The sequence below is a fragment of the Tinamus guttatus genome, unplaced genomic scaffold, assembly GCF_059628265.1.
Source record: "Tinamus guttatus ecotype Peru unplaced genomic scaffold, ASM5962826v1 Tinamus_guttatus_pri_ptg000245l, whole genome shotgun sequence".
Taxonomy (NCBI): domain Eukaryota; kingdom Metazoa; phylum Chordata; class Aves; order Tinamiformes; family Tinamidae; genus Tinamus; species Tinamus guttatus.
The window spans coordinates 363676-384706 of NW_028288779.1; the positions used below are offsets into that span (position 1 = coordinate 363676).

At 45.7% G+C, this 21031-nt stretch overlaps 1 protein-coding gene across 1 annotated transcript in view; it reads right to left on the reverse strand.

Annotated features, from left to right (window-relative positions):
* Positions 1-21031, reverse strand: part of CAMK1D (calcium/calmodulin dependent protein kinase ID) — a 184941-nt gene that overhangs the window by 60894 nt on the left and 103016 nt on the right. The window contains exon 3 of the mRNA XM_088526310.1: positions 17483-17557. Within this exon, the coding sequence (XP_088382436.1) occupies positions 17483-17557 (75 nt within the window). The remainder of the gene's footprint in view (positions 1-17482; positions 17558-21031) is intronic.

Consider the following 21031-nt stretch of genomic DNA (forward strand, 5'->3'; position numbering starts at 1 on the left):
GTAGCTCCTGGAGAACATTTTATAAGCGGTGCTTAGGGAAACAGCATTTGTGTGTTGGTGGGCCAGAGGAGTCCATCCGAGCAGTGGGTTTTCAGCCTTACTTCAGCCTCTCCTCAGCTCCATTCCAGAAACATGGGGTAGCTGCACAGAAACTCATCTCTGGTCAGCACAAAAACCCACAGTAATAGTCTTATTTTTGAAGGACGAGGTGGTCTCCTCAGCCCTTCACAAACAAAGATTTCTCAGAGGTCCCTAACTTGGCCATGTGTATGTTGAGGTTCCTTAAGTGACGTGTCTTAGACCTTAGAGGCTCTCCTGGGGCTTGCAGCCTCACCCCAAGCCAAGCTGAAGTGTCCAACATTTCAGGTTAAGAGACCTCTGCCAATCTTGCTCGTTTGCCCGTTGCTAGGTCCAAGCCGAAGGCTGAGCCTCACATCTGCCAAGGTCACCAAGGAGAGGCCCATTCCCAGTGACAGGAGACAGCTTGCCATGCGCCCATCCACAAAGGCCTTGCACCAGCACAGCCAGCAAGGGCTGTCCACCATGAGGGTGGCAAGCAATCCGAGAGGACGAATAATGCCTGCTGGTGCTGACCTGAAAAGCAGACTTTCTCACTCATTCCCAAGTAGCTCCTATTTCACAGAGGCCTCACAGCTTGGGATGGGCAGGATGAGGCATCACATAAGGACCGTAGGAAGGACCATAACCTCACACATGGCCAGCAGGGCAGAGAGAACAAGGAGTGGTTTTCCTCACACCCAGTATCCCCTGTGGGACTGCAGCCCTCACAGCGGGCAGGGTGAGGCTGGTGCTATTTTCCCTGCAAACCGCTTCACGTCCAGATCTTGTGTGGACTTTTCCCTGCTGTCATGGAGCCGCCCGCGCGCCTCGCCTCTCCCGCCAGCTCTGACTCAGCCCTGTGTGGGCCCGCGAGCCACGAGGGGAGGCAGCTCCATGACAGCTCCCTCCTCGCCGCGCTCCCCGCCGCGCGCTCTCCGCGCTCCAAGGAAGCACAGGAGGCTGCCGCAGCTCTCCCTCCTACCCACCAGCTGCTGCAGAGAGACGGGGATCGGCAAGGGCCTCTCCAGAGCCACCCCAGCCTCCCTGCTCGGAGGTAGCCCTGAGACCTCGATCCTGAAATCGGCTGACGGGGGAAACACTCACTTTGCCCCAGAGCTAGGTGCTTCGGTGGACTCTCTTGAGGATTTGACCATGAAGATTCAGTTTGGGATTTGGGATTCTCATTGTGCCAGGCAGTAGGAAGGGAGGGACATATAGGGCACATCTCCAATGTCAACTAAAAAAAGGCCTTGGTTAAGCACTGGCTTAAGCGTGAGGTCCGCTGCTGGCTGCCGCCCTGGCTCTGCTTTGGATGGCTGCAACTAGATCTTTGCAGGACAAAATCCTGGCGTGGTTTGGTGACATCTCACCCTAACAACTTCTCCCAAACCGACATCCATCTCTCTCCATCCTGCATAAGGAGATCTTTGACATTCTTCCAGCATCCTCAAAACTGCCCATCCTCCCATGCTAGTGCCCACACCATGCAGCAAACCTCTTCAGTTTCAACCTGTAAAAGTGTCATTTTGGTGGGTGGCAACACAGTCTCCCATACCCTTTGAGACACTCTGAACCAAGAAAAAGCATACAAAGCATACAAAATAATGGTGGCACCACAACACGATCCAGGGCCTAGAGGTGATCAAGGGCCAAATGCTGGGAACTCTTTGCTGTGAATATCAGTCTTGCCCTGCATAGGTTAAGCTATCCCTGCCCTGAAGAGGTTTTACCTAGGTATTTAATCTGGGAATTATGTTTGCCAAAATTTGTTTGACTTCCCTAGCTTATCCCAACCACTTTATGTCCCATGCAATGCTAAAATTGTTTTGATCGCTATAATTTGATGCAGAGGCAAACCCTGATCTGTTGCCTACGGCACTGATCCTATCAAAGTTAGCAGAAAAATCCTGGTTGATGTCAGTGACAGCGCGGAGCGCCCCAGAGGTAAGCATGGCTAAGCATGGTCTCTGCACACCACAGGGTGGAAGACCAGGGCTAGGGAAGCTCCCAGGAAATATCAGAGCTGATACTACTCTTTGGCTGGGCATACTATGTAAATCTATGCTGCTTGCCTACATATTCCTCCTGCAAGCGTTGCTGGAAACTCAGCACTCAATCAGCAGCAGAGCAGCAGTCCTGTTTCTCCTCTGACTTCTTCACATCCCTGCTCCACAGACCCTGAAGACCTGTTTGAGATATTTGGTTTGTATGGAAATAGGAGGAAGAGGACATTCATTACTGAAGAGGAAATGAGATTTCCTAACGCTCCCAAATGTTTAGATGGTTGTTAATTTTCACCAGTTCATTGCTTAGCTTAGTAATGACATTAGCTTTTGGTCAATGCATTTGAACTACGGAGTGAAAATGGACCAGAAATCACCAGGACTATTGGGTGTCAGGATGCAACTGCAACTCCCTCCTGGCACACTGGCATCAAGCACTAGATTACCATAGTTACAGACAGCCACACACAACAAGTATCTCATTTTTGAGAGCAGAATGTACCATCATACAGGCGTACACATGTGCTCCCTCTGAATCGCACGGCGTGTGTGGTCACTTGTGCCGGCCATTTGGGAGACCATCTTTCATGATGTCCTACAGCCTTCCAACCACAGAGGAAATAACAGAGTGATCAGTCTCAGACTGAAATTATCTACTCAGGGCGTTCAGCCATTCTTTCCAACCACACTTAAACAATCCATTTACCAAATCACTTGTTACCCAATTGAGAAGGAGCAGATTTCAGGGGAAGCAAAGCAAGCACAGCTCAAAACACGAGTTGATCCTCAGAATTCACCTATTCTACAACTGCGCCGATACATTTGCATTGCAATGGCCCTATTACCTGTCAACATTGCAATTCTGCATTTACTTCTGTCCTGCAGAATGGCTTTTAACAACTTCTCTGCAAAAAAGCATATTCAGGGTATTATGAATCTTGATAATCTATGATTAGTAAGATTGTAGGAGTAGGTATTTTTTTTTCAAGGACAGTTATATTTTCACATATGTTGCTCTGATTCAACAACGCACACAGCAGAAGCAAGGCTATTCACCATGGCTTAGGGTTCTAAAGGACTCGTTGAAATGATAAATGAAATATTTAGAGAAGTGTCAAAAAAAAAAAACCAAAGCCATCAAAATCTTAGTTGATTAGCATTAGCTAAGTAGCTGCAGGAATAACTGTTTTTCTTGCTGTAGGTGAAGATTAAAAAATGTCCAATTTACAGCAGTTTTCAAGTTGCTAAGGGATTATGAGAACAATACACGCTATTTTCAGCTCATGAAGAAGAGCGAATCGAATGTAGGAACTCAGCCTTTCAAAAACAGTCCTGAGCTTCAGGGGCAGAAACCATGAACTCCCTGAGTGGACTGACCCCGTTCCCCTCTCAGTGTGACCATTCTGCCTGGTGGAGCTATGACAAAGTGCACCAACACACGTGGACAAGCAATTAGCAGAGTGGTCTCATCAGGAAAACCTGGTAAATTATCAGATATGTCAGACAACAGGTAGATACTGTGGCACAGCCGGAGTCCAAATGTTTGACTACACAAAGGGAAGTAACAGGTGAATGTACTTTGGACCAAACTCATTACGTCAAATTTAGTGGCTGGTGCTGGGTAAAGGTTGCTTCTTTTTGTCTAAAATAGAACATTATACAATATATTATCCATATTTATCAGAAAATGACAACTGTTTATGATTTCCAAATAAAAATCGGGACATACTGCAGAAGTAAAACCTTACAAGCAATAGTTTCCGCTTTCCATCTTTCTGGTCCAGTGTGTTTTACAAACTAAATGTCTGAGGATTCTTTTTCTTCAAAGGTTAATTGTACAAGACAGAACTGCACTGCAATCTGATACTACCCACCCAGTGAGAATTCAACATGAAGCAAAGTAGGACACCTTTTACTACAGGAATTTCTCTAAGAAACGTAAATAATGCTTAAATCTCTAAGGTGGGCTGTCAAATAAGATGAACTGGTTGGAAGGAAACATATTTTATGAAAATAATGTTAATATTCACAATCTAAAGGGCATTGGCATGTTTGGACTGAAAAGATACTATTTTATGTATTCAAAGTTCAACCAGAATGAAAACAGGAGGTTTCTTTTGCCTTGCAAATAACTATTCAACAGGACTAGGACCCGGAGGCCATGAATATAATTTACTGCCAAGAGGCTGCAGGCAATGAACACTAATGTTCAGCAAGAAAATAAATTTTGCACTAACAGCCATGTGGCGCACGCATGACTGAGACTACGTGGAGTGGCTTGAATACAGAGGGTCCCTTCTCGTGCAGTTAGTTCCCCTTCCCTCTCCCATTTCTTGCTCTCCTCAGCCTGCAGCTGGAGGAGATCTCATCACCATGCAAGTGATCTCCTGCTAAGGAGGGACATCCCTATGTGGGAATTAGGTAGCGGGATATAACTCTTCTACTGCTGCTACTGCTAGGAACCCAATGTTCCCATCAATGGTCAGATTCTGGCAGCATAAAGCTTAGCTCTGAAAAATAATAAAGAAAAAAGGATGCCATAAAGAAGCTCTTGCTGCAGCTCTGTTTGCTGCAGGACAGCAGCACAACGGCCAGACCAGCAACGCTTAATGGATGAACTGATGTCCCCCTCTCTGATATCTGGAAAGCCCAGCCAGGAGTAACCGGCCCTTTTAACTGCGGTGCTTTTCTTTTCTGAATGACCATTTCGTGACACTTTGCATTTTTCTGCAGTGAGGCAGCAGAACGGTTATTTTCACAAGTCCTTTGAAACCAAACCAAACGAGCCTTTAAGCAGCATCCTTTTGCCAATATTGTACTTTCAACTTCTTGGCGCCTGCATGCTATTCTATTTGTCTGAGGCAATTATATAGCTCAAAAAGAAATCAGTGTTTAACAGGCTCATCCTTGCAGCAGAAAGGGCTTTTATTTTCATTTCACCAACGGGGAGCAGAGGCCCTGAGTTTATGCCTGCAGTATAAACTAAACAGGACCATCGCACTTGCTGCAGTTGCCTGCACTCACTCCCCAGGGCAGTTTTGGCCTGGGTCAACTATGCTGCTCCTAGCCAGTGCCTACACAAGTTCAGAGTACACAACGCAGACTTTTTTATTTACTAGTATATATATGATCAAGAAAGTTATTCATATTTACCCCCAGCAAGGGGGAATTAGATGGTGCAGGCAGCTTTGCCTGCAGAGTCAGTGGGGTCTCAAGGTTTGCATATCCAATTAAAGGCTCTTATGCCCCTGGGATGCTCTTCCACCAGCCTCTCTGTGTGTTTAATGTCTATTAAGTCCATTAAGCATCCAAAGTTCTCTTTGTGTGGTCACTGTCTATTAAGGCCATTAAGTATTAGAGACCCAGAGCTGAGTATTAGCTTTTTTACTTGTTACTCCAAAGCGTCCTGGGTCACCGTCACTGCAGGCAGTGCCTTTTGGGTACTACGTAAATAAGAACTGCAAAAAGTTGTAGACTTCAAGCTCACTGAACACAGCTCTTTGCATGTGAACAGGAGACAGAAAGGCACAGCTGACTCTTCCCTTGCTTTTCACTCTGCAGGGAAGACATGAGCAAACTGAGGGTTCCTGATTCACCCATCCCACCTAGCCACAGCATAAAGAAATGGATATTTAAATTCTGGAGACTGTTGTTTGGGTTTTATCCAGACTGTGTTTCAGCTCTTCCTTACTGAGCAAGAACTGGTGCCTGTTTTTGTTACCTTCTGATCTGATGCATCTAGCTGCATGTGTCTCTATATAGCACATAGGAGGTGAAATCCTCGCTTCAATTAGTGATACTTAACTTTGGATGCTCTAACTCTGGTGTTTGATATTTCCACATATCTAAGCCACAGGGACAAATAAATACATGTCATGGTGATGGCCACAACATTTTACTGTGAGCAGTGGTGGGCCCCTAGTACTACACAGGGTGAAGGCTGCCAAACACTGACGGGATGGAGGGATAAAATACTGCACAGGGATACTCAGGGAAGGAAGATAGAAGATGATTGATACATGGCTGAATATCTTTTTCAAGACAGCCCTGGGTCCCTTCAGAAACACACACTCACTTTCACTCATTCTCAGGGCCACTGCAGGGCTCCCTAGACAGAGACCAGAGTCCAACACTCGTATTTCTTTTAATAACTTATTCCATGCAGAGCAGCCCTGATTGAGAAACAAACCAGTTAATCTCAGCCAGAATTAATTAGGAAAGCGCTCCCTCTCTGGAGGATGCAAAATGACCAGAGGAAACGATCCGAGAGCCGGGCGTAAGGTAGTGACTGAGTAAGGAAGCCAGATATCTTGATTTTCAGATCTGTGTGTGAAACATGTGCGCAAACGTTGTCTGAAACAGCCGTGTTTTGGGAACGGCTCCTCCTGCCACCGTGGCCACGCGCACACGCAGGGCTGCGTCGACGGGCCCTGCACGCGGCCTCGCCAGCCCTTCCTGCCTCCCTGACGGTGGGAGGCTGTTTCTGCACTGCTCCCTCACGATGTTCGTGGCCCCCCGTTACAGCTACGCTCGCTAAGTGCTGTGAAATTACAGGAAGCCATGCCGAAAATGCCAAAGGCTGCCAAGGGAAAGGAAAGGGAACCGAACAACAAAACGTTCCTGCATCGTGGGCCTCCCACAGACTATAATGTACAGACCGGCTTTATGTGACCTGCCACACAGTATGGAAGCGGAATAAAAAGCAAACCTAGCTGGGAAACTCCCTGGAAAAAAAAAATGAAAAAGCAGATTTTAAAGTTTGGGACACAGAGCATGTCCTAATCCAAGAGGCAAAATGTCCAAGGCACTTTATCAGAGTGTTTCTTTCCACAGGAAAACAAGCATTAATCAATGGAAAAGACCCAGACTACGATGTGCTAAGCATTTCCTTATCCATATTTACACTGCTGCTGTGCAGGATCACCAGGTAACATTTGCAATACGGCAGGGCTGCTGCTCAGGGCTTGCACCACCCTGCATGCAGGAACCCTTCCCTTGAGCTGCCCAGGCTCCCAGCAGGGCTTTAATGGCAAAATCTCGAGCTAGAGATGAAGAGCTGGATGAATTTTAATTTGCTAACTGGTTCTTAAGGTAAGAACTCAAGCAGCAGCTTTTAGGAATTCAGCTTCTTTACATAGATCTTAAGATCCTTGGAAAAGCCACCATCTCTTAGCAGGGACAAATGGACATTTAAAGACTCCACTACCTCTATCATCAATCAGGGATAAAAACTAAAATATAATCACAGAGTGGGTAAATGTTGCTAATGAGCAGTATAATCCGACTGAATAAACCCCAACTCCTCTGCAGTATTTCCAGTCCTCTGATACAGAAATGTTTTTACAGCGAGGCCAGGATCATTCAGCCCCAAATGAGGAATTTCTCTTGGAGAAGCAGGAGAAAAGGGCATCAGGATTTGCATCTCCAAACACACTTTTCCTCCAGTTTAGGAAGAATGGCCTTTACAGGGTAAAATATAACCATGTGGTATGAATCAGAACACATGAGCACATGTTCTATAAATGCATCAAAGACAGGCTTTATCATCAGCAATATTTTCAGTTTCTAGAAAAGACTAAAAGACTGAAAGTTTGGCCCAAGCACACCTAACTACTGATTTAGAAAAAATCGGGGGTTTGGCTTTTTTTCCCAGTGTACTATTTTCCAGGAGCAATGTTTAAAGCAGAATTTAGGACAAAAACTTCTGCACTTCTATTAGGAATAGTTTTTGTAAGAAGAGGCAACCACAGCACTACAAAAAGAAATCAAAACAGGATTTTCAAAGAACCTGTATTTCCATTAAAAAGTCTAGGCTTTACATAATCCTGGCCCAAATCCAGCCACAGAAAAGAAGATGAATCTCCCTGGCTTTAAAAATAGTCAGCCCTACGTAGAGCCTTTGGGAGAGGTTCTAGACAAAATGTAAAGTGAGGAGTGTTTTCTTTTGGCGCAAATATGTTTTTGTACAGAAGGACAACGAACGCTTGCTTAGTGGCTTCTTTTTCTGAAGTTTTACGCAGAACCTCTTAATAACATAGTAAAAATATAGCTGCATGTTAGCTTAACACAATTCTGAACTCACTTGCAGGCTCTGTAACAGATCAACATACCTGACTGCATTAACTACAGCAGAGATTGGGATTGAGATATGGGTATGCTTGCAAAATGGAGCCCTTTTTTGGCCACAAACCCATGTCGATGTCTTCTGGTACATCCCAGCAAGGAATGTTTGTGAGTCGGCTACTGTCCTCTTAGAGAGCGGCTTTGTAACCTTCCCCCGGAAGGAAACTCAGAGGGAAAAACAACCTTTAATAAAGGTGTCACCATGTAAAAGAATAGATTCGTGAATGCCAACTTTAATTTTGTATTTTGCTTCATTGCCACATTATTTCACTTTAAAGCTTTCCAGGTTGTTATGAAAGTCCTTTTCTGTTTAAATAAGTGTAACTACTTAATCAAAATGCCTTCGTGTAGAGCCCCAGAGGGATCCTACCGTATCATAATGAATTCTCATACTGTGGCATATATGGATTTAACATTTATTATCCATCTCCCTGCAAAGCCACTTCCTCCTGAAGTGAACGCTAGCTATTTAATTGATTTTAGTGCAGGCAGCAAGTGCACCACTGTGCAAATTGCCAGGTACCAAGAGAAGCAGAAGTAAATGCAGAAGACTAATTCAGTTCCTATGTGAACACCAAGCAACCAGCAACGAAACTTGCGGGCAGGGCGTGAAAAGGCATGAGATGATTATCCAAAGCCAACAAAATGGACCGAAAATTGCTAGGGCCCTGAATAGTCAAGTGCCTGCTGTTTGGGGAGGAAGGTCTCATTCCTGCTCGCAGGGACGCTGGGATATTATGTAGGATTGCTGGCAGATACGTGTTGCTGCCCCATGAACCACACTGCTGCCTCGGAGCAGTGACCAAGCTATTCCACAGCAGCACGAACGCCCCCACAGCAGCTCCACCACGAGCTCTAATGGGGAGCTTGGCACGGCAGCGGCTGGTGGGCCGGAGACAGAAATTCAAGGCGATTCTGTCAAAATTTGGGTATTGCAATGAAAATAAAAATCAAGTCACGTACTCCTGCATTATAAATTTAGTACTGGTCTTTGTTGGAGGGTGGATATTATGGCGATGAATGTTTGCGGTGCCCCTGTTTGGTTGTTCTTTGGATACAGGTTTCATTCCTATCAGTATGGTAAAATAATCACCTCTATTTATCTGATTTAAGAGCCCTCCAAATCCTTCTGTAACTTTTATGAATAATATGTCAGAACAAAGCTTATTCAATTTTGATCAAACCTCTTGTTTTTTTTTATTGACAACAGTAGCTTTGCAACATTAGGTTCCTGAAAGAAAAAATCCATTTTCATCTAAACTGTTAACATTTCCATAAAAGCAAACAGTATAATAATATTCTCTGTTCAACGAAAATGTGGAAATGTTTCACCATTATCACTTTATTCTCATGGCTACAGAGAAAAAAAAATCTGTCCCCATCAGATTTAGCATCTCGCCTTGACTCAAAATCCAAAAATTTCACAGTGCTGCCTTGCTCCTGTGTCACCGTCCCTATGGGACACTTCAGACCAAGCTGATGATGGTGAGTGCAAGCTCAGCAGCACAGACACTGACATTTGTCCACACCTCTTGAAGGTGACTGCCTATAAGTATATATGTAAGACCTCATGAGAACGTTCTTTACTTGTCCCATGATGAGGAAGAGCCTCACAGTTCTTGTAGAAAGGCTGGACTGATGTACCTGAACACTACAGTGGCCTGCTCCTAGCAAGGGATAAATTCCTTGGACACTAAATAGCATGAGGAAACGATACTGTTCAGTGCCTTTTCCAGGAGAAGGTCCTGTGTTTGGAGGGGTCATGGGGACTGGGAGCTACACAAGGTGCAGCACTGACACTGCTAAGTTCCAAAGCAGCACATGGTGGCCCTCAGAAGTCAGGTTAAGATATGAGAATGAAGACAAGTCCTTAGGGTCACCCAAGGACTAAGACCCACAGTGATGAGCAACATCAGGGAGAGAGCCCATGAGAACTCCATAACACAGCCATGTCCACTACAGTCCCACCGTGCCCTTATATAGGCCATTCGGAAACGCCACCTTAGAGCTTCTCAACTTAAACTCCTCCCGTGAAGAGGCTCTCTCCAGGCAGTTTGCTTTACACCTACTGGGAGCAAAAGGAGTTTGGTGCTCCAGCCCTCAGAGTGGTCCTGCCAGAGCTGGATGCAAGGGAGACCAAAGAGCCGAGAGCAGCTGGGGCTGCCCCATGAGCACACGCCACACTTCTGAGATCAAACACAACACGCACAAGTATAGCTGTCTAAAAGTCATCTCGGAGATCACTCTGCGATCTATTAAACTGTTACCAAAATATCTGCCCATGCCCTGAACCCTGCCCTGACTTTAATCTCTCCTAGTCTGCTTAAAACTCCTCAACCACTGGCAAGGAAAAGGACAGAACAGCCACATATTGAGCACTTAGCAGCCTAACTTAACCAATGAGTTAATTTTTCTCACCAAAAGGACACAGAGCTAATCCTAGGTTAATAACTTCTCCCATTTCCCAGTGGGGTGATGCCAGGGATTAGTTTAGTATCTCCTCAGTGACTGACAAAGCTCTAGTGGGACACCCTGAGCTACAGAGAGATTCACTCCCTTAGCCCTTTAAGAAGGCAATCTAGAGATGGGATCTCAGCTGCGTTGCTCAATCAATATGCTTTAAAGGCACAGGTTTTTCAAACAATACCCCTTTTCTAAGCTCCACTGGTAGACCGTGCTCCAACTGTATTGCTTGCATGCCCAAACGATGAGGGAGATTTCAACATCTCACATCCCAGGTCTGCAGTTTGGGCCCATTCTGCAGTATGTCCATACTGAGGGCTATGACACATCCAGGAGTCACTTTTCTGAGCACTTCTCCCACATCACTGTCTGATGCTGCTAGTCGTGTTACACATTCTCAACCTTGTTGCTGCTGTTCCACTTCATTCTCCACATTCACCAGCCGGATCTCTCCCTGCAGAGCTGTGCTTTGTATAGCAACCTCCCCCCAGTTCAACAAACTCCAAATCCACTCTTGTCTCTAGAAGAAGCAAAGTCTTCTTGCCACCACAGGACAGAGCTAGACCATTTCTCCTCCCACTGCAGACATGCAAAGGTTGCTTTTCACAAATTTCCGATGCTTCATCTGCACAAGCTCTGAGGAAACGAGCTGGGCCTGTTTAGCCTGGAGAAGAGAAGAGTGAGAGGAGATCTGATCAACATGTACAGGGGACATATTGAGGGGAGAATGTTAGAGAGGATGGAGCCAAACTCTTCTTGGTGGTGGCCAGTGACAGGACAAGGGGTAATGGGTACAAGTTGAAACACAAGAAGCTCCATCCCCATATGAGGAAGAACTTCTTTGCTGTGAGGGTGACAGAGCCCTGGAACAGGCTGCCCAGAGAGGCTGTGGAGTCTCCTTCTCTGGAGATCTTCCAAACCCGCCTGGATGCCACCCTGTGCCCCGTGCTCTGGGTGTCCCTGCTGGAGCAGGGGGTTGGACTGGATGATCTCTAGAGGTCCCTTCCAACCTCAGCCATTCTAGGATTCTGTGAAATGAAGTCTTGCCTTAACTGGAGCCTCTATGTCTCTACTCATTTGGTGTCAATGACCAAGCAAAAGTCCCTTGGGCTCTTGTAGTCCCTTTCTTGGCATGCCTAGATGTGCATCAATCTTCCTAGTGCTGACCAGAAATTGGAGGCAGGCCTTGCCTTGTCCTCACTGTGAGGTGCCTTTGCCAATAGACCTAAGAGCACAGACTGATGCGCAAATCTATCACACATCTTATTTCCACCTAGCATGCTGAGGTGCTGGAAGCATGGGGTCCAAGGCTCTCAGTGTAGACTCAACGTATTTTCAATGAGTGCCAGGCACTAATTCTGCTTGGCCCTCTTGGGACGCCTCATCATAGTCAGAAGTATCCAAAATAAAGGAGAGCAGAACCTATGGAGGTGCAGTTGACCTGTCCTGTACTATGGATGAACGATCTACTAACAGCCATGGTGTGGAGTCATCAGCTTCCATGTTGCCCATACACAGTGTTACTTTACATTATTATTAGCAATAATGACATTAGTAATGACAACATACACGCCATCCACAGAAAAAGACAATGCTGAGGAGCTTCTCTGAGATCCGTGGAAATAAATATTTTCTGCTATTGAAGAATTCAACTTATTTTAATTGTTCACATGCATCCTGGTGTGAGTAGTGGGATATTTCCTTCTGTCTTTTGCATAATGCTGGGAAAACCAGTATATGAATACATCTCGTACCAGCAATGTGCTGTGGCGGGTCTGTGTTTTGCTTTAATTAGCAGCCTGATGCGATAGCTGCTTGGCGCGTGTGTTCGTGTTTCATAACGCGGTGCGTCCTTGCTAGACTTCTTAAGGAAGCTGGCAAACGAGGCACTTCCCTCAATTGTTTGATGTTTTTCTTGGAGGCTGAATATTTTAATTTAAATGTCACTTTCCAGCGCAGTCCACGCTCCGCTGCTCTTGGAGCGAGCTCCTGCATCGGGCGCTCAAAAAACTAAGGGAATTCAGCCCTTCGCCACTGCTTAGGGCTCTGCTTTGGACCTCTGGTTCACTTATATTCAGAATATATAAGTAAAAGACAGAGCAGCAGCTGGTTGAGCTTCCAATAGCCATAAAAATGCCTGTAGACTTCAATGCAGGCAGGTACATGCCTGTTTAAGTTGCTCACCCAAACCCTTTTAAGGTTATAACGAGCCCATGTGTGGCACAGGAAAGCTGATAAACAGCAGAAACACGACAGAAAACTCGGAGCCTGGGAGTTTTATGGGCAGGGATCTCCTCTCCGTGCGTGAGTCTTCCACCCAACAGGAAGGAGCCCCCGTCATCTCAGCTTTGCTGTGATGTAAATCCCAGTAATTAGGTACAGTTAAGATGCCAAACTGGAAAACCCCCAAAGGTCATGGTATTAGGCTCAGTTTTGCTGTTCCAGGTCCCTGCCATTTCTTCTCTGGGGAAGGGCACATACGTCTGTTGCTTTCGAAGGGTAGAGAGAACCACTTCAAGGTTGGCTAACCCTCAAAGACAGAGAGCTTGCTCTGAGCTGAGATGTAGAAGTCTCAAATCACCTCTCCTAGGGAAGATATTCAAGTTTCCTTGGAGAAACAGAAACACAGACTGAAAGGATCTGGGTAAAACAGCCCTTCCCTGGAGAGGATCAGACCCGCTCTTGGCAGCAGAGGCCCGCAATGAGGTAGAAAGCTATACCAGATTGGTGACGGGTCTTTCACTTTCTTTTGAGCAGATTCTGAAGATCTCAGGCCCTGGCTCAGTCACCTCCCTTTCTTTGCAAATCAAAGACTCCAGGTCCTAATGAAGAACTTCTTTGAACAGTACCTTGGAACAGTACCTTCTCGGTACCTTCAGGAGGAATTAGAGAAATCAGAAGACTTCCAAGACAACAGGTTTAAGTTGCAGCCCGGAAGATTTAGTAATTAGGAAGTGCTCTCTGCCAATACTAACATGAAGCACTGGTGTGACCTGCCACCAAGGAGCATACGAAATCTCAGTTGATGGAGATTTTTAGGAACAGGTTGGAAAGACATCTGCTAGGGATGATGGGCAGAGACAGGCAACATACCCTGCCCTGGGACAAGCAGATGAATCCCATGACCTCTGGATGTGCCTTTTAGACCTATTTGCAGTCTGTTTCCTAAAGGAAGTGAGGCACACATGCTCACACGATTGCCTATCCTGGTTTGTCAGCCCCAAGCAACTTCCAACACATCAGGCTAACTTCAACCAAAGTTGACAGAAGAGTTTTACACTCCTACTTGTTTAAGAACACCCAGCGGGTGAATAAGGACTGCACAATATCATCGTTGATCTCAGCTTGGCCCCATACCTGCTCTGCGAGCCAAAGCACCCAGCTCCACAGCGGTGATGTGCAGAGGGGTGCGGGGAACGTGTGGGACCAGTGCCCTTCAGGCACAAATCCAGGGATCAGACTTGGCCGCTCCACGCTTCGATGCCGCTGAACAATACGGCTGAAGCAGGAGACTGACTTTAAGAATCCATCCTGCCCTGTACAGCCAGCCTAAGCAGAAACAGCACTTCTCAGCAGTACTGCACTACTTAGAAAACACATGTTTACAAAAATCCATTTTAAAGCATGATTTTCCAACATGCAGGAAAAGAGTCATGCAAAGATGACACTTATATGGGTGTAATATTAGTATCTGGCAATATTAAGCACAAGGTTATTAGGGTATTTCCCTATACTAACAAGATAACACAGACAACACAGACAGCTTGGGAGATAGGGAGGGTTTGGTGAGTGCTACTAACGTGGCCCCAAGATACTGCACAGAACATCAGCAAAAATCCTCTATTTTTCTTCACTACCAAAGCCTACTATCGCACCAAGACATAGATCAAGAACATTTTCATTTCTGAAAGTACTTTATTTTCCCCTGCCTTCCTCAGGGGAAACCTCGGCATCCAAGAGCAATGAAACCTCCTGAGCATTTTAAGGTTTGTCTTCATCCTCAGCAGGTAACTGGCTGTGCAGAGCTTAATGTTACAGCATGAAATCAGCAGTAGGAACGGAGCAGTGTGTTTCTTGGCTTGAAAACACATCATCATAATGGAAATATGATAAAATTCAAGTGCTCTTCGGTGCTTTTCTATAGTACCTGTAAAATTTTAGCTGAATCACCCTGGGAGAGGCAGTAACTATCCTACATCCATACTTTGCTTTGCTGTGCTGATAACTCTACCTCATATGAACACTGAGCAATATCTCCCCTCCAAAGACTGCTCAGGGTTGTGCATAACCCTGCCAGATTTGAAATAACTGTGTTGAAACAGCCTATATTTTGGAAAAAATAAATGAAGATGAAATGGCCCAGCAGTTCTAAGAAACAGCCTAATGCTTTCAGGCAGCACATACTGTCAAATGTGGAGATTTCCAAATTGGACTGTTGGTCTATCTTCAGTCAAGCGGATTGTGGCAATTTGAATAGTTTTATGATCACTCATAAAATGTACATAAAAATAAGAGGCTGAAACCAAAGCACAGGTCACATTTGTACATGGACGTGCCAAGTTTCACCAACAACTGCACAACCCTGGGAACAGCTTTTAGAGGGACTCACAGGAATAAATTGTCAAAGCTTCCCCTCCCAGAGCTCCTAGAAAGACACTGCTACCTGTGCTTGCCCGTTTTCGATAGACCAAATTAAGGTGCAATATTTAACCTTTAGGCTGGCGTGCTAATACGCATGCAAAGGCAAAAGCAGATGTACCTGAGGGCAACACAGGGATAACAGAAGTACTTGGAGGTACTTCCAAAAGCCGTAGGCACAATTGAGCTGTGAGATGCCCAGGTACCTCAGTGTGGATTTTCCATGACACTGGAATAGCTGGCAGTGAAAATGCTGCCCATGCAGCAAAAAGATCCCCTTTGGCACACATTAGTTAATACCCATTTAGCAAGTGAGTCGTCGAGGCAGAATGGCGAAAGAATCTGGGATTTGCTGTACCCATGATACCAATCTTTATTTTCAAACAAGGCCCAAATATTGCCTCTTATTCCTTTTATCTAAATGCTGTTTCCCCGTCCATGCTTGATCACAAGCACTCCTAATTCACAGCAAACTCCACTTTTAAATGCAGGTTACTCTTGAGAAGACAGGGAATGCATGAAAAACCAAAGCTGAAAATCCCACAAGGACTCTAATAGTAAATAGGGCAGTGATGCAAACAAGTAAGACACCTCACACCATGCAGCGTTCCTGAGCTATTGTAGCAACAAGTTGATGTTACCAAGGAAACCAGAGATGATTCTGGCAGATGGAAGCAGCGAGACGTGCCGAGTCAACGTGGAGTCCTCTCAACTTCGTGGAGTTGCAGACCCAACTCCCAGCTGTTGATGCAACTCGGAAGGCGAAGGCAGTGCAGAGGTTGCACTACCCTTGGTGCCAAGTTCATGGACACCAGGATGAGCACCTGGACATCTCCTCCCTTCCACCCTGGGATAATTTGTTGCTCTTCCAAGAGAGTGTGGGGAAAGCTTCCCCCCAGGGTACCTACACAAAAGACCATTTGGCCTTGTCTAATTTGCAGCAACGGGGTGGGTTTGTCACCCCATCAAATGACATTAAGAAAATAAGCTTAAGCTCTTGTGTTCTGCATATCCGAAGCACATTAAGGGCACGTACACACACCACGTTCTTCATGCTGGCTCCCTGGGTGGGCGGTAATTTGTGACAGTGCTGCAGCTTCATTGCATTGGTGAACCCCGGCTCTAACAAAATGACCCTGGGTTTTCTGAGAAATTTTCCTGTCTCTTTTAATGGGAATGATAAAAAGGATCAGTCCTGCTCAGGAGCAGGTTCAGTTCAATGCACAGCTGAGCACCGAGAGCTGCCTCCCCACCTGCACACGCGCTCACAGCACCCCGTGTTCTCACCACATGGGCTTTGGTGATGCTGCAGCCATTTGAACAGCCAAACGTTTGGCTCTTGAAAAATGAACTGGATGGACATACAAGAACAACTATAGCAGCAAGGATAATCTGCCAGTGAGCGTTGAATTGCAAGCAAGCAGATATTTATAATGATAACTGATGTTCAGCAGCATCTATGATGGCAGACCTCTATGTTCAGATAATCCAGTGAGCTGCACATGAGAAATTTAGAAAAGTTAAGATTATTCCACATTAAACAAGTTAATAATAAGTAGGAATAACCTAGATGTTTTTCCTGAAGAAGTTAAACAAAAGTATGTATTTTCATACAATACATTTGTTATTTTTTGAATTTGTACAACCCCGACATTCCCGTTCAAGTTATTTCCCACTGCAATGGGAAATGTAGGACTATAAAAATGTACAAAACCTGTGTGGGGTGCTGTTCTTCCCATTCTCCAAGGAGGACAGCCACTACTGCAACTTCCATGCCTGGATGCTACCAGCAGACCAGGGACTTTCACAGTCACCCAAGAATTTGGGTGGGTTTGCTGCCTTTCATGTCAGACAGAGTGGAAAAGGAGAGTGAAAGAGAGAGGAGGGAAAGAAATCCAGATTTTGTTGCATCACAGAAAAGTGACCTGTGGCACTTCCATGCATATGGGGCCTTACATAAATCTCTTTATTCTGATTTGATTTTTGAGACTATTCACACAGCACTCCAGCCCCACATCTCACAAAGTGTACGGCAACCTGACCAACCACACCTGAAGCCTCATCCTAGCCACCAGTCTGCAGCAAAGAGGAGAAACACCTCTCATGTGGTCTAGCTCTTCAGTTAAAGACACCAAAACTAGAACAAGAATAGTTGATAATTTTGATAATAAAGCTTCATTAGCTTCAGTACTTACAATTGCATGACCAGATACAAATGGTTCGGACTCTCATATATGTCTTCCAGTGCAACTATGTTTTCATGCTTGATCCTGAAAAAAGAACGAGCAAAGTAAGTAAAAGAATAAATGGTGACTTTTTTTTTAAGTGGCTGCAAAACAGAAAGCTTTTTGTTGTGGTTAGAAACTAGTTCTAAGTGCTTTTCCTCATCAGGTATTAAATTATAAAATATGTTAATATGTTCCTGTCTGAAATAAATAATCATAAGTGCTTCATAGTTCAGAATACCATGATTACTAGCAAAAAGTTCATTCAACCTGCTCTGAGGCCAAAATGTTTAATGATTACATAGTTAGGGCATTAGCAGCCTACGGTTCCTACGTCAGATGGATGAAGATGGTTGAGTTGCCAGGGCAGGAGCAAAACAGGGTCCGAGGGTGTCATGGATGTGGAGAGCAGCAGTGGAGAGAACATGATGCTTAAGAGGAAAATCACCTGTATAAATATACATCCTGTCCTGTTTGCTGCTTATACAGGTACAGACCATTTCTGAAGTATACATTTAACTTGTGCAAATCTTATAGGGATGACCAATGCAACTCTGAGGGGCAGAGGATGAATTACACCAATCATCACAACCATTTCAGGCGCAAGAAAGATACAGAAGACACTGAGACTGATGATTAAACAATGTTTAGACCCATTTGAGAAAAAAGCACAGTGCATTTATTACCAATGACAAACTCACTAAATGTTTCAAGGTTCAAGATAATTAAAAAGTTTGATTGCATGCCAGAACCTCATACCTGGCAGTTGTAAGCACCCTAACCTCTCCGCGAAAACATGGAACGTGGAAGGTCCTCTGTGCCCAGCAGCATCTTTCCAACTGCCTCTGAATTCAATGAAAAGACAATGACTGACCCGAATTTAGGCCCATAATCAGTCATCAAAACCAGCATTCATACAAGGCCCTTAATGCCCAGAAAATTTTACATCAACAGTATGTGAGTCTAAACACAATGGACCGCAGGGCACACATGGGGGTAGGCTCTTAGCTCTCAGAAATATCTGGAAAATTCCACAAAATTTCAGTAAAATTTCCAGGTAGACTACATCACAAACCAAGTTGATAACATTATCAAGAGGATTTCCAGGTAGACTACATCACAAACCAAGCTGATAACATTATCAAGAGGAACCCAAAAGACCACTTGACTCCATACAGCCCTAGGTTTGGAAGTTGTAAATCTGTTGTGCACTTCCAGTGCCTGATTCCTTAAGGGTCATAGTTAGAGCACAGACAGTTTTGTCTTGATTTAGCTAACTGGAGTTACTTTAGTCTCCCAAATGCCATTTCAAGGAATAGCTCACTTCCTAAAGGGAATTATTAGATATATTTCTCCACACCCCTTTATGTACCCCTGCATACACACTATCACTCATGCAGCTCATACCATCATGAGAAGACGATGGGTTTAATACAAATAATCTTTCTGCATCCACCGGACTAACATCTTGTTAAAGCCTCCAGGTTATCCACAGCACTATTTTATCGTGTGCACATTAATGTTTTGCACTCGTATGTTTGAGAACCTCAGCGTTTCTCCAAAGCAACCTGAAATAAATGAGCTTAAACAACCGAGGCGGGTGCTGCCCAGCAGAGGTCAGTGCAGCCAGCAGCAACCGCTGCCGCTCGCTGCCCTGCGAGTCCCCATCTTCACACGCATCCATGCTCGCCTTTCTGTGCTTTAAAACCTGCAAGAGAAATTGCCTGGGCAACTATTTCCCAACATGAAAATAATTAAACCTTCCTTACGGCTGAAGAAAACGCTGGTGAGAAAAACACCCCAAGGTTCGGGGTGTGAGGGACACCAGGGACGGCGTCGAGAAGTTCGGTGGGAGGTGGCGAAGTCGCGGTCCTTGATGGCCACGGATCAGCAGGGATTTGGGAGCAGCTTAGTTAGCTCGGCTTTTATCCTGCTTCTCTTCCCGCAATTCTCACTCTCGGGATTTTCCTCTTCCCAGCACTTCTGCTCACCGCTGCAACCTGCAGCAGTCCCAGGCCATTGCGCATCCCCTCTGCACCCCGTTGGCCACTGGGGAGCACCAAACAGCCCTGGCTGATGTCCGAGAAATGAGACTTACCGATGTTTTTGCACTGTGTGATGGTGCCACGTTACACTGTGCCATGGAGAGGGATGGCACAGCACCTAGTGACAGTGGTGGCAACATCTTAGGTTAGAAGGACTCAGGTTCTCGGCATGGATTTTTACCAAAAAGGGAAAAAAAATGCCCAAGAACTAGGCTTGGTTAAAGCAAATTAGGTTACATAAATTGCTGCCAACAAGGAAACCTCCAGCTAAGGAAATGTGCTTTACAACCCTTTCAACCTGCCACTTGCCCTGGTGCCCCCTCTCCTCATTGACAACTCCCACACACTGCTCTGACTTCCCTGCACACCCCCGTGTCCACATAAATCCCCTCTGTGAAACGCCAACCCGCGCGGTGACTGCAAAGTTCTTCTTCAGGGCTATTCTGAGACCATTAGGTTGAAGGAAGCCGTCTAGAAATAAAAATACAAGCAAAGAGAGACTCATACTTCAGCAAATTGACTCAGGCGTCTTCCCAAGCAAGATGCAGGAGCCAGGAGGCAAAGAAGAAGAGGACATGCCTGGAAGGAGGAATGTTTCAGGAGAAATAAAGCATGAAGAAGCACTGATCCTGCAGCAAGGCTCCGTGCAGAGGTAACTAGGCAAAACTGCCGGATTTCCCCTCTGGCTTTTCAGGTCTGTGATTCTGCTCGTGTGCTTTCACAGAGGTGTCAGTAGAACAAGCACACGGAGGAAACGTTGCACTTGAGCAATATTTTAACATATATAAGTTAATGATCAAATCAACAGTCAAGACTTAGAAGGGCAAATTGAACCGGGCAACCAAAGGCTCTGGGTTAACTTTCCTGAGCGCGGCAGCTGTGCAAACACGGGAGAGGTTTTGATCTGCTCCGAAACGAGCTCCAGGGCACTGAGCACAAACCAGCTCCTCTGCTGGCTGGAGGGCCCGTCCGCAACAGCATTGTTAATGAATTTTCAGATCTCCCCAAAGGCTGAGGCACTCGGTGCGGCTGAAACATAGAAAAGCGGGCCTGCTTCCTCCAAAGAAGCTGAAACCTGTCCCGAAACAAGACCCGCTTGAACAGGAGTGGCCCTTGGCACTGCATGACTGCGTGTGCTGAGGAACGATGAGCAGAGGTAAGTGCCCAGCACGGTGCTTTAATGATGCTAAAATCCGCCTTGCCAGCGCCTGGCACGGAGCCACCATGGGATACTGACCCACCACCACACGGGCAGAAATCCTGCAGGATCAGAACGAACAGGAGAAATTCACCTCAACGCGAGCAACAAAACCAACGCACCGCACAGGCTCTGGCTGGAGGTTGCTGTTCAGAAGCAAGGATTAGAATATGGAAGTTGGAATACAAGATGGGAAGCTGAATCCATCAATGACTGTGTGTCCTGCACATCTCTGCCAGCTCCCGGCCATCCTGGAGGCCAAGCAGCTGAAACAAA